Below are 13,635 nucleotides of genomic sequence, written 5' to 3' on the forward strand. Positions count from 1 at the left end.
CATCTTTCTTTTGTTCATTTAATTTAGTTAAATTTGTTCACATCAGGTTTGTGGCTTTGGTGGGGACATTTAAAACAGCCCATAAAATTTATTTGACTGCAATCGCATGTCATGGGAGGCTTCTTAATGACATTGCACATTACTTTTTTCATATTAAAAATGAATTGGACCAATTATGATTCTGAGAGCTCCTAATAAATTCTACACCTTTGATATGTATATATATATATATATATATATATATATATGCATGCATATATGGATGGGCCTATTGTGTAAGAGGGTGAGGGGACTTCAGATCAAAATTGTTGAGAAAACTAGGTCAAGACTCACCTTGTCCGCAGTCACCCACATCGAACCCACAAGCAATAACGTTGCACGCCTGGTCACAGAACTTATCTGCCAACCAAGAGTTAGCGCAGCCTTGGTTGCAGAAGGACACGCCTCCCAGTCCCCCGAGACCACCTCCGAACTGCCAAGGCTGTCCACCTCCGATCACAGCACCGCCCGCTCCTCCGAAACGACTGCTGCCTGCAGTACCTGCAAGGAAAAAAATCATGAAATTATTAATCAGAAATAAAGATGGGATCAGAAACATGCAATTGGTTCATTAAAATAAACATGAGAATGAATAATCACAACATTTTCATTTTGGGGCGAGATGACAGTGTCAAAGTACCATGACAGTCTCCTCCGTCCCAATCACATGCAGAGTTGTTGCAGGCCTTGTCACAGTAGCCATCTTTGATCCAGGACCCCGGGCAGCCCTCAGCACAGTTTGGTACAGGCCAGGTGAGATACACCTGTAAACAGAGAAAACATCTGAGGTGATTATCAAAGCCAAAGGAGTTGTAATGGAAAATGGAAATATTCCTCCTTTAATAATATAATATAATTCACTTTATATTTTTAAAAGTCTCTTTTGTTCACCAAGACTGCAAACCAAAACGGGTCTCTACTTTAATAATATTTTTAAATTATTAGTATTTTATTTATTTTTTTTACATTTTTTTTTCCAGCAACTTTAGTCCAGTGTTAAATATCACATGATCCTATTAAGTAAAAATCATGTTTCGTGAAGATATTTTGCAAATTTGAATAGATCAGAACCCTTTTTTTTTTTGATTAGTAATGTTTAATTTTTTCTTTTATGAAATAGAAATGACATCGAAAGCTTAAACAAATGTAAACTGTCTTAACTGCCACTTTTGATCAATTTAACGCATCGCTTTTAAATAACAGGATTAAATAATTTAAAAAGGTAGTACTGTATGTATTCAGTAGTTTGTGTGTTCATAGATCTTTTGTATGTATGCAGAATTTGCCTTACAAATGTGCATTTTAATTCAAATCTGCATCAACTGAGGTTCAAATAAACAGCCTTTCTGACCTTTTGACCTTTAGAGTGGCTGTAGAAATCGTCAGGCCACACGTCCTTGCCGAACATGACATCATCATTGAGGTAGATGAACTTTTGAGAGAGTCCTGGGATTCGGTGAATGTGGGTCTCTATGGCAGGAGAGCTGAATGATGGCAGGTGAGAATGATTTTGAAAAATGTCCTGAGAGACAAATGCAAACAACAACAACATAAGACTCAATGTCATTACTGTAAATCTTAAATAAATACACTCAGTATTAGTATTAGAATGCATTACAGCACACACTTCTGGAGATCCTTTGGAAACGTAAGTAGTTTTTACTGGTCACCAAGGGTCTGCAGAGCTTACCTGGTGAGTAACCACTGAGATACGGGGGTTATCCAGGTTAAGCCAAGACGGTATCTGACTATTGGTTATGATAAAGATGTGCCGCACCCATGGTGCGTGTTTTTCGATGGAACGTAGTGAATAACGCAGCTCTTCATTGTCTTCAAAGCGACTTGCAGACACATCCTCATCCTGTTTAGACTGAAAAAAAGGAAAACTGTTTATTATGTATTAGTTAAGTAATAGGTTGATCACTAATCAAGCACACATTGGCTTTGTTTTTACCCGTGTATGAAACTGTAGCGAGTTGTACCTGTGAGATGGCGCTAAGGTCCCAGAAGAGGTACGCCGGACTGACTGTGAGCTCTTTTCCTTCCAACGTCAGGTTCTTCTTGGCCTGCTGGGTGAGTTCAGTAAAATCCTGAGCTGTATTTAGGTGGAGAAGAGCAATACTGGCCTCCGAGTACAGCTGCAACTGAGATATATACATATACAAACAGTCACTTCTTCCTGTAAGATCACAATATGTTACAGGATAAATGATTTAGTTAATTAAAACTAGAGGGATTCTTATTTTATTTTCACTTAAATATTAAGCAGCACAAATGTTTTCAACATTGATAATAATAAGAGATGTTTATTGAGCAGCAAATCAGCATGTTAGAATGATTTCTGAAGAATCATGCGGCACTCAAAACTGCTGAAGTAATGACTGCTGAAAATCCAGCCTTGTCATCACAGGAAAAAAACTAGTTTGAAAATACATTAAAATAGAAAACGTTATTTAAAAAAAATGATATTGTACAATATTGCTGTTTTTACACTATTCATAACTTTTTACACTATTCATAGACTTTGTTAGCATCAAAAACAAGATATTATCAACCCTAAAGTTAGGAGTAGAAGCAGATAAAAATGCAGCATCAGGACTCCACCAGGGCTTCCCCCCATTACCTAATAACTTTGGGGAAATAGCTTTTATTCCCAGCACTGGAGGTGGAAGTAAAACAACTTTTTTTCCCCTTAATGTCTCCTTGTCAAAGTCCCACAATTTGTGCCCAGACTTTTCAAAACATTCCCATGCCACTGATACACCTACAGTAATAATGCACATAGGAAATAGCACAGAACTATGTTTACTCTTTTGGATGACCCCCTATCATATGGTTAAGAGACACACCACAGCCATATGACTGCCAGCACGAAGCCAAACTCCAGTGATGATGAGTTTGCTTGTACGATCAGGTTTCCCTCCAAAAAAAAGTTTTATCACTTGTCACAAAGCTGTTTACAAGTACAGGGTCCTCATTGTTACTGTTCCCATACCTCCAGTTAATGCCAAATGAAGACAACAGAGAGCCAAAATAGTTTATCTATCAATAGCATTTACACAGAAAATGTGTTTCCAAGAACACCATCAGTGCCAAACACTTCTGAAGAAGGCCCACTTAATCAGGCAGCAACCCTACTGTCATCACATTAATGAAAAACAACCCACAGAACCCAAATAAATAACAGGGTAAAATAGTAGAACGTGGTGTTTAAAAGGTGCACATTTTATGTACAATTGAGACAACAGACAAAATCAGTGTTTAAAACAGTGGTCTCACACTCAATTCCTGGAGGGCCACAGCTCTGCAGAGTTTAGCTCCAACCAGCTCCAATTCACACCTGCTTGGAAGTTTCTAGTAATCCTGAAGACCTTGATTAGCCGGATCAGGTGTGTTCGATTAGGGTATGAGTAAAACTGTGCAGAGCTGTGGCCCTTCAGGAATTGAGTTTGAGACCAATGGTTTAAAATGTTCAAAAATGTTAGCATATTTATAACTAAGGCATTATTTATGAATTGATTTTCCAATTACGGACATTCCCAAAGGGACAATTTGCCAACTTTAGCTTACTTCTGTTTACAAATTTGTCCCCAACCTATAACAAGTAGATTCGTCACACACACACACACACACTTCAATGGCAGTATTTCTTGTGTAACTGTGTGTGCACTGGACAGAGGTCAAGGGAGAGCTTTCATCAACATTGCAAACAGGCTAACACACACTATAAATACTAGTCACCTCTCAACACTCTACTTCTCTCTCTTTCTTTATCTGTTCCTCAGCTTCATACTTTGCTATATTACCTTAGGTGACCCACATTTGGATCATAGACACACAATACTAAAGGGAACAAAACCTATAGAAAACTCCTCATCCCTCCTCAAAAATGAGCAGAACAAGACATGGAAGGAAAGTTGTGGAGCTGTGAAGAGCAAGAATGAATGAAAACAAAAATGAACAAGAAAGAAGAAAAACTAAATTAGTCAAGCAAGAACACACACACAAAACAAAAGGAACAAACAAAAGCTAGAACAAACTTTTGCAAAAAAAATTAAACAAAAACAAAACAAAATCAAGGAACTAACTAAAACAAGCAAAGCTGGAAAAAAGCAAACAAAATTTTGGAAGCAAGAATAAATTAAAGAAAGCACAGATGGACTCAAAATCAAACAAAATCAGAGAGGAACAAAAGAAACCAAGCAATCTTGAACAAAAGCAAGAACAAATCAAGAATAACCAAGAATGAAAACAAGAACAAACAACATTCAAAAAAACAAAACAAAAAAACAAGGAAGAACAAAAACAAGCAAAGATACACCAAAGCGATCAAGGTAATAGTGAAAGAAAACAAAAACAAACAAAAGCTAAATAAACAGGAGAAAGAACAAACAAAACCAAAAACAAACAAAATCAAGCAAGTACAAAGCAAAGAAATAAAACAAACAAATAAAGTATTGTGAGGTATACAGTGCTCTGTGGGGAAATAGTGTAGAGGTAGAGATAGAAGGTCATCTAAACCCTGCTGCCTTTTTCAAGCGCAGGCTGGCGCCCTTATCACATGACAACAGGCAACAGGACGGAGCCCACACACTGGCCTGACCAATGAGATAGACACTGATCCACAACATACAAAACACTGATTATTATTTCACAGATCAATGGATGGGAAATGTTTATGTAGCTTGACTCAAGCAATAGTTAAATATGACAAATATAGTAACTTCACTGGGGTTGCTGATGGATAAAGGCCATATTGGGAATTCACAGACAGCCGTGTCTTTCTAATGGATTTTACAATCTTGTGCGCCACCTTGTGGTCATGTCAAACACTGCATTCAACTGATTGTCATATTTGAGAGGTTTTTACCTGTTTGATTTTACTGGTCACCACAGCTGGTAGTTTGACCCGGAGCTGCTCAGTTTCCTTCAGTGATGCTGGGAACCCGCTCAAGTAGGCCAGAGTTTGCATTCGGACCAGCCCCGGAGCCTCTTTATCAGTCGTCTGTCACAGAAACAGACGTTTAGACTCCATGAGTTTCACAAGGCTATTGTTTTAAAACAATAACTTTGCATACATATATTAAAAGCTAACATTACATGATAATATTTCTCACAAGCAAGGAAACACCGACGCCGTTCGTGAAGAAAATGAAATTAGCTGCTGCCGAACAACTTTGAGAAACACACAGACTCAGAGAGGTAATATACACGCTCGCTCTTATCTTAGAACTTCATTAATGTCTGCATCAACGGCTCAATCCTCCGTTTGCTAGGTCTAAAATGACGTTTTGGAATTAGCAACGGAGGCATTGGGTGGGATGCGGAAGAAAGTAATCCTACTCACAATAGCATTTTAAGTACAAAAAACGGACTAATTCCTAATAATTCAATGGCCCGGAGTCAATTATTCCTTACTTAATGCCATGTCAGCATCTGGGGCTATTTTCATGGCAAAAACTTAATTACAATATTTTGCAAATATCACAAATACAATGAAACCAAGCAAACACAGGCAAGTAATATTACACAAGATATTTCAATTTTAGCTCTTTTAGCTAAATCTTACTAAATTAGTCCTTTAGTGTCCTAAATTCAGAAAAGAGCTTTCTACTTGCATTAAAATGGTGACAATCCAAAAGAATGTGTTAATTAGAAAGGGGCGTCTTGCAGAACCAGGGATGATGTAATCCATACAAAATCTACAGTGATGAGGTTTGCCAGGAACATGACTCAGGAATGCTAATAAAACCTTCATCAAAACGACATTGCGTTATAAAAAAAACAAAACAAAAAGAAGTTCCTCTTGTTGGTTAAAAGTTGCAGACATCACAACAAAAAACACAGTTCCCTTTTCTGAAAATGACTTTGATTCGTAAAGCAGCACGAGTTTTTTGGTTTAGTACTACGTTTTACTCAAATTTAGGTGTGGGATATTCCTGCTCATGTTACCACTTTTTAGAAAGTGAGGTGACAAAAAGTCAATCCATTGTTTTTCAAGTATTTGATTATCAAAATGAGTATAATTTAAGGTATTATTTATATTCTAATGTAGTATTTACTTAAGTTTCTGTCTTAATTTTAATATACGTTCCATTAACTTTTTACGTGATTTTGTCATTTTCATTAGCTTTAATTAAATTACATTTTTATTTCAGTTTTAGTCATTTTGGTACTCAAACTTCAGTCAGCTCCCAATGCAACATTTCTATTCTTTATATTCATCTTTGGAGAAGTTCAAGTTTTAAGTTGTTTCTGTGGCTCACTGGTAAAGCATTGCATCAGCACAGCAGCGCAAAAGATCGAGGGTTCAAAAAACTCAAGTTGGAAACTCCAACTTTAGAGTAGCATGGAAAGCAGAATTAGTCAATAAGAAGTGTTAATACAGCAGTTATTTTTTCTCACCAGATAACCTCGACTGATGGAGTGTGTCAAAGTATCCTTCAAAGCATCTGTATGGGCTTTTTCAGCTGCAACAGGACATAAAACTAAATGTTAGACTAACACCGAATCAGTTTTGTACCCGTTAATGGACAATAAAAGTCAATTTATATTACATAAATAGCTATTTTTTTTACTCCCAATTCCCTTTTTGTGTGAGACAGTATATGAGTCTACTCTATACAGCATGTAGAATCATACTTCATAAAAGTGTGAAGTAGGTTATAATTGTACCTTCACTTTGAGAGTGGAAGAGAAGAACAGACACGCTTGTGGAGGAGTGGAGAGGTTTGGCCACCTGTAAGAGCTGTTTTGCAGTGGAGAATGCTGCTGAAAGCATTGGCAGCTCCTTCAACGTGATGTTGGCAGGAAACGCTGGATCCAGCACCAGCACTGGGCCCATGATGCAGTGGGACAGCAGACATTCCGGCCTATCACAGGGCATACAGACTGAATTAAAGCTATATGAAGCCATTCACTCTATTATTCTGTAGTGCAGCAGTTGCTTTTTACACAGGAAAGGGCTGGCGGCATAAAAAAACAACTGTTGCTGTGAGGAAAGGTCCTGCTCGCTATGCAACAGGAAACGTATAAACCACACCATATTCAGCTTGCTTCACGTACTGCGGACACATGAATAGCCATTTCGTCTAATTTCTACTTATTTAAAACACTCACCTTCCCTTAGGGGCTTCAGTTATTTCAGATGCATTTTTCCCAAGACGCTCCCTAAAAAAAAAAAGCAAATAAAACACTTTTCTGAATAGAAACTGCACATGCAAATAGTATAAATGCATTTTTTTTTAATTAAGTTATGGACAAATCTTTTAAAGTGACTTTTAGCTATTAATGGTGAGGTGTTAAAACGTTTGCCCCTCACTCATAATGGACAGGTGTATAATTCAAAATATGTTTTTTTGAATAAAATAACAAAACCCAAGTAATAAATATGTCTGATCTAAATGAAAAAGAAACATATGGTTTCATTTATGATTTAATAATCCATTGATCAAATGGTTAATTCCACCAAATATGGAGAATGTTTCTGCAGAAAATTGCATGTTTATACAAAGTACAATGCTTTGTAAAAATAATTATCATTATAATTAATTTATTTCTTAATCCATTCATAATGTAGAATACATTGGGTTTTTTTTAATTTACTTTCTGATTTATTAAACCATTAATCAAATGGTTAAATAAATGCCATGATCAAATTCCCACCATGCAGATTGCTGTAAACCATGTGTAATTCAAAATACATTGTTTTTATGTAAGTGTATGTAAATTAAAATAATAAAATTATGGATAACATTAGTAGTAACAGTAATATTTATTTTTTTCTTTTTAAAGCAACATTATGAATTATTTCTTAATCCATTAATCAAGTAGTTAAATAAATAATGACAAATTTCTCCTGAGTCCCTGGGATAAATAAATACTACACTAACAGTCAGTGTGTGCTTTATGGGCGGGGTACCTCAGGGCCTTCTGTTCTTCTTCCAACTGCTGTCGCACTGCAAGAAGATCCTTCAGCAGGTCTGTGTCTGTGCCATTTACCCAGGTGTAAACCACATCAATGGGCATTGGTAGGCAAAGCCTGAAATGATACATTATATGAGGCAAGGAAGGTATGTGATTCCAGAAATATACATATGAAAAAAATCATGCATTTGAAAAAATAACAGTAATGAACTGAATTGGAGACATTTTCTGATAATAAGCATGATATAGCGGTGCATCTTAAAGATTTAAGACAGGGTTGTATTAGTGCGTAAATGAAGCAATGATGTTGGTTTCATGATCTGTTGCTCACCTGGTCTGAAAGGACTTTCCTGCAACATTATCTCTGTAGGAATCAAACAAAACATGGTACTGATCTCGACTCCACTCTACCACAACCTGCAAACCAAACAAAACCGGCCAGTTAATACACAACACCAAACCATCTATAAAAGCGTTTGAAAAAGTTTGATTTACACCAAGCCATCTATAAAAGCGTTTGAAAACGTTTGATTTGCAACCTCTATACAGCAGGTCAGAGTCAGATTGCACAATCAGCTTTGATCAGTCATCAGTGATTGACACAGAATGCAAAGATAAGAGGATCATACAGTACATGCATGGCCTGAATGCGAATCTCATGAAGACAGAATACTTCTGTCGGATGAATTTGACTCTGCTTGGTGTACTAACCTCTCCAAACTGAAAAGCAGACACTATCATGAGGACTATTCCTCCGAAGCACAGGTACAGTCCATAGCGATGAGACAGACAGGTGTATGTCTGCCGCTGCAGCAGTTTCAGAACCGAATTAATGATCAACATGACTCTCCCCAGCCATCAACATATCCTCCCCGTAAACAATTAATTAGGACACATGTTTCCTTCGGTGAAATAAAAAAACATCTTCATTACACAAAAACGTACAATCACATGATCGCATGCTCAACAATCAAACGCTGTGTAGTTCCTCATTGGTAGTGATCAGGTGATGACAAGACGCTCGTGTAGATCTATGTGCACGGCAGACTCGCTGCCGCCCTCTATTGATCAGGAGGACGGCCACGCTGGATTGGCTGTTCTAGCTGTATTACCCCGGCAGTACCAAAATGTGCTATTGGCTGACATTCTGAATGTAGTTTTGCTTTCATTTATGAATGAAAGCAATACATTTAAATATAATATAACTTACATAAATTAAATCTATAATTTCATTTTCAAAATGAATCATCACATCGCAAAATATTTGTTTGTGACTTGATAGAACTTTATAGAACCATGTAATATATAATAATGACTAAATAGAAATCTATCTCTCCTGTTTAGTTAACATAGGACTATTAATAATTAATATATATATATAACGGTTTAAAATTGTGTGTGTGTGTGGTGCTGTGAACAGAAAGTATATTGAAATCAGTATTTGATGCAGGGGACAGGACACACTAGATGTCCTTTAACAATATAATATAATATAATTTAATATAATCTAATATAATCTAATATAATCTAATCTAATATAATATAATATAATATAATATAATATAATATAATATAATATAATATAATATAATATAATATAAAAAAAAATTATATGAAAGTGTTATATGTAATTTGTTCATTTAATATAATACATATTTATTGTAGACATATGCAACAAAAACACCCATGCAATTTTAAATTATATAAAAATATTTTTTTAATTAATAATTAATCATATATTTAACCCAAAGTAATATTAATGTATTGTAATGATGAGGCTGCACTTTTATTAATAATTAATTAAGAAAGAAGCTCTGTGTGTTCTTCACATGTGCTGGTGGTAATAGTTAGTGGTAAAACGATGAGGAAGAGAAAGATTCCCAGTGAACATGTGACACTATGGATACAGTTATAACGTCGAGTAATTGCTCATACAGTATGTGTTCAGTGAAGTGTCTGTGTCTCTGCAGTCAACTTTGCTTTTGTCTCCTTGAATGGTGATGCACCGACTCAGCCCTTAGGAAAGATGGTTTGGTTCATGGAAGGAATGTGCTTTTTGCCAATTTTTTCAGTAATCTGGTCATCGAGTACGTTCATAATATCTTACATCATCGCAATATGTAATGGACATGTTGAAGTTATCTTTCCTTACATCAGGTATGTCACACGTCTTTTTACCTTGAGCCTTACCTTGAGTTTTAATTTGGCTACACATCTGGACCATACGAATTAACAACTCTGAAAATAGCATAAACCAGAAATACCTTATTAAGTTATAATATTATTGGTAGTAATATTTATATAAAGCTGTTTTAAGAAACTGAGGGGGGGGGAGGGGGGTTTGCAGACAGCTCGTTTAGTTTAGTTTTCTGCTTAAAAGATGAATTTTGGCTCGAGTTCAAAAACAGTATGAATTGCAGAGAATACTAGATTTCTTAAAGAATATAATATAGCCTAATAATGCAATATAATGTGTGTAATATTAAGTAATATGTAATTATTTGATTTAATATAAATATACATAATTTATACTTTACCGATGATAACACCATGCAATTGTTTAATTAAGTTTAATATAATATAATATATATATATATATATATATATATATATACTTTTTTTTAAATATTAAACTTAATTAAACAATTGCATGGTGTCTATATATATATATATATATATATATATATATATATATATATATATATTTAATTCTAACTAATACTATTATATTAATGTATAGTAATGGTGAGTTTGCACTTTTATAAAGTGTCATTCAGTAAACTGTGGAACTTGTGCGTGCTTTTTAAATGTTAATGCATGTTCTTATTTGATTATTTTTGTGAATGTCTCTGAACAGTGATACAGGGGCCATTCAGCCAGAGAGCGGTGTGTTTGGATTCATGTCGACCATCGCTACCTTTGCAAGTATGTTTAACAACCAGCCATTTGATTTCAGTTTGATCTGATTTCCAGCTCATATTTTTAGACAGTGAAAATCCCCTCCAGCAGCTTCAGGAAACTCCACAGTTATCTGTATGTCACAAAATATGGGAAATTGCACAACTTTCGCTTGGTTTTGACATGTGAGAGGAACGCGGTGGGAATATCTCAAATGTTTATTTCTTTAGTAACAATGGAATCACACTCATTCTGGCCTCACTTCCCTTTTTGCTGAAAACGAAAACGGATCTTTTTCCCATCCATGACACAGCTGGAGTTCAGTGTTTTACAAACTGCACCACAGTCTGTGTAGAACTGCACACAAAAGCTCAAACGACTGCGGAAATGAAACATCAAAGGTTATCAGTGCAACAGTAATCATAGCAAATCTATATAAGTACTATTTTCAGTGCATTATCTTACTAGTATTGCATGAGTGAATATTGTTGCACAGCAATTTTAATCAATAAAATGAACGGATATTTGTTTTCCAGTCTTTGCTACGATGTACGTTGAATATAAATTTGTGGAGAGAGTCCATGAGACAACCGGTGCCGTGTCCCCACGTTTGAACAAGGTTTCTTTTGCTTTTGGCATCCTCTCTTGTGTCGGCATCCTTGTGGTGGCTACATTTCAGGTATATCTTTCATTGCCCACTTTTTCTACTCCATTTTCTCAGCTTTATGTCATTGCAAATCTGTATGACTTTCTTTAGTGGAATACAGAGGAAGATATTCGGGAAAATGTCCTAGTGTGTTTTTGTCCATATAATGAAAGCTACTGCTTTGGACCCCACCGACTTTCATTAAACAGTCGAAAACAGCTCTTCAAAATATCAAAAAGAAAGAAAGTCATACAAGTTTGGAGCGAAATGTGATAACCCTCTTTTTAATGGCAGTGGTGTATGCTGTGTTGTGTTCTAGAATCTGACGATGATGAAAACCCATGATGTGGGTGCTTGTTTATTCTTCATATGTGGCAGTATATACGCTGTTATCCAAAGTGTGATATCGTACCGAGGTCATCCATATGGATGTTCCAAGTACACTTGCCATTTCCGTGTGTTCTTCGCTGGATTGGCTGTTCTAGCTGTATTACCCAGTATCCTTTTCTAGGCAGTACCAAAATGTGCTATTGGCCGACATTCTGAATGTAGTTTTGCTGATGTAAATTTGCATCTGGTCTTCCGAATCAGGTGTTGTGATCACAGCATGCTGGTTTTACATTTCAGAACAAAACAAATTGTCTTTAACCCCTCTTTCCAGCAATTATTTGTTCAGTTCTTGTCGGACCAAGCGGACTTCATTGGCACACCAATGATGAGGTACAATTCATGTCACTAACCAGACATTCCAGTTCTTAAATTGTAGTAAAATGTATTACTGAATGTTTAAAGTTGCTCGTCTTGTTTCCTTGCTTCTTAAGCACTACACACTTCATTTAGTGAGTACCGTGTGTGAATGGATCACTACTTTCAGTTTTATCTTCTTCTTTTTAACATACATCAGAGAGTTCCAGGTGTGTATATAAAGTTTCATTAGACTTACATTATTATTTAAAAGTTTGGGGTCAGTGAAATTTAATAAAAAAAATTAACAGTTTTTAATAAATACTGTTCTTACTAACTTTTCTAATCATTACAAAACAACAGCTGAAAACTAAATTTCAAATCATGTGATAGTGAAAACTTGAGTAATGGCTGCTGAAAATTCAACATCGCCATTACAGAAATAAACTACATTTGATAAAATATTCAAATAGTAAGCACTTATTTTAAATTGTTTTTACACATAATCACATCCTTTGCAAGCAAAAACTTTCAAATTTTACCAACCCCAAAATGTTTCACATTATTTCAGAACATAATTATATTAATTCATATTCCTTTTAGTGCCTCCAAGATTGTATTAACCTTTCTTTTTATTTCCTTTCACAGCAATTCACACTGAAACTGACTGTTAATTTAATCGAGTATTCTTGACCATGACATCATGCCGTTACAGTATGTTTTGGTGCTTTTTTTAATTAATAGAATTGTATTTTTATACAACTTACTACCTGTTCACTTTGAAAGATCTGCTAAAGTACCGTGTAATCATTTGCAGTGTAGATTTTGTAGCTTGTATTTTGGTCTAGAAAGAGGGCATAAACTTTTACTTGAAGAGTAATGTACTCTAACCAGTTTATAAAGCCGTTTGATAAAGATTCTCCATTTACAAAGCATTAATGATTTACCAAGAGAAAATAGTTGAGCACATCCATATTCGCATGACTGTCAATCAATCTTCACTCTGATTATAGTTTGAAATTCTTGCATTGTTTATCGTTCCAAAAGTGAAAGTGAGCAAATGTTGTTTTAATCTTGCACTTTAAGAAGTGGAATGTCAAAATAAGTCCAGTGTTTCCACAATGTGTCTGACTCTGTAATTGTGAAATAATAACACATGATGATGATGTGCATGACTAACGAGAAGTGATTGCTTTAATGTTTGTAATGATAGGAATAGCAGCGTAGAGGTTGGGTATTTTATAAATTATTATATTTAATTCAAAAAAGGACATTTGTAACGTTACCAACGATTTCTATTACAAATAAATGCTGTTCTTTTCAACATTTTATTCACACACACAAAAGCAGCACACACTGATTTCTGAAGGAGTAATGGCTGCTTAAGGAGTAAATTCAGCTTTGCATCACAGAAATAAACTACATTTTAAAATGCATTCTTA

At 35.3% G+C, this 13,635-nt stretch overlaps 2 protein-coding genes across 4 annotated transcripts in view; one reads left to right on the forward strand and one right to left on the reverse strand.

The window, feature by feature from the left end:
- Window positions 1–8,982, reverse strand: part of LOC113048152 (N-acetylglucosamine-1-phosphotransferase subunits alpha/beta-like) — a 74,339-nt gene extending 65,357 nt beyond the window's left edge. For 2 of the 3 annotated variants that reach the window (XR_003276407.1, XM_026209733.1), the window contains exons 1-12: window positions 8,677–8,982; window positions 8,297–8,382; window positions 7,961–8,080; window positions 7,159–7,209; window positions 6,715–6,911; window positions 6,445–6,509; window positions 4,910–5,044; window positions 2,022–2,183; window positions 1,730–1,909; window positions 1,391–1,561; window positions 680–803; window positions 334–540 (exon numbers count right to left, since the gene is read on the reverse strand). Coding sequence is in view for 2 of the 3 variants with exons in the window: in XM_026209733.1 (XP_026065518.1) it covers window positions 334–540; window positions 680–803; window positions 1,391–1,561; window positions 1,730–1,909; window positions 2,022–2,183; window positions 4,910–5,044; window positions 6,445–6,509; window positions 6,715–6,911; window positions 7,159–7,209; window positions 7,961–8,080; window positions 8,297–8,382; window positions 8,677–8,808 (1,630 nt within the window). In the remaining variant the exon portion in view is untranslated. The remainder of the gene's footprint in view (window positions 1–333; window positions 541–679; window positions 804–1,390; window positions 1,562–1,729; window positions 1,910–2,021; window positions 2,184–4,909; window positions 5,045–6,444; window positions 6,510–6,714; window positions 6,912–7,158; window positions 7,210–7,960; window positions 8,081–8,296; window positions 8,383–8,676) is intronic. The other variant, XM_026209732.1, reaches the window with a different exon arrangement.
- A 902-nt stretch (window positions 8,983–9,884) lies between these two features.
- Window positions 9,885–12,945, forward strand: LOC113048159 (DNA damage-regulated autophagy modulator protein 1-like). The gene is made up of 7 exons (XM_026209750.1): window positions 9,885–10,122; window positions 10,823–10,890; window positions 11,400–11,542; window positions 11,829–12,006; window positions 12,171–12,229; window positions 12,331–12,423; window positions 12,842–12,945. Exons 1-7 carry the CDS (start codon window positions 9,992–9,994, stop codon window positions 12,884–12,886), a joined length of 717 nt encoding a protein of 238 aa, XP_026065535.1. The 5' UTR covers window positions 9,885–9,991; the 3' UTR covers window positions 12,887–12,945.
- Window positions 12,946–13,635: the final 690 nt, after the last annotated feature.

The sequence above is a fragment of the Carassius auratus genome, chromosome 29 (genome assembly GCF_003368295.1).
Source record: "Carassius auratus strain Wakin chromosome 29, ASM336829v1, whole genome shotgun sequence".
In the NCBI taxonomy this organism is placed as follows: Eukaryota; Metazoa; Chordata; class Actinopteri; order Cypriniformes; family Cyprinidae; genus Carassius; species Carassius auratus.

Bases quoted from the DNA above. Each gene is read 5' to 3' on its own strand.
- LOC113048159 (XM_026209750.1), top strand. From the start codon at position 9,992: ATGGTTTGGTTCATGGAAGGAATGTGCTTTTTGCCAATTTTTTCAGTA. The intron at 10,123-10,822 runs GTATGTCACACG...GTCTCTGAACAG, and splicing joins GTTATCTTTCCTTACATCAG to TGATACAGGGGCCATTCAGC. The intron at 10,891-11,399 runs GTATGTTTAACA...TTTGTTTTCCAG, and splicing joins GACCATCGCTACCTTTGCAA to TCTTTGCTACGATGTACGTT.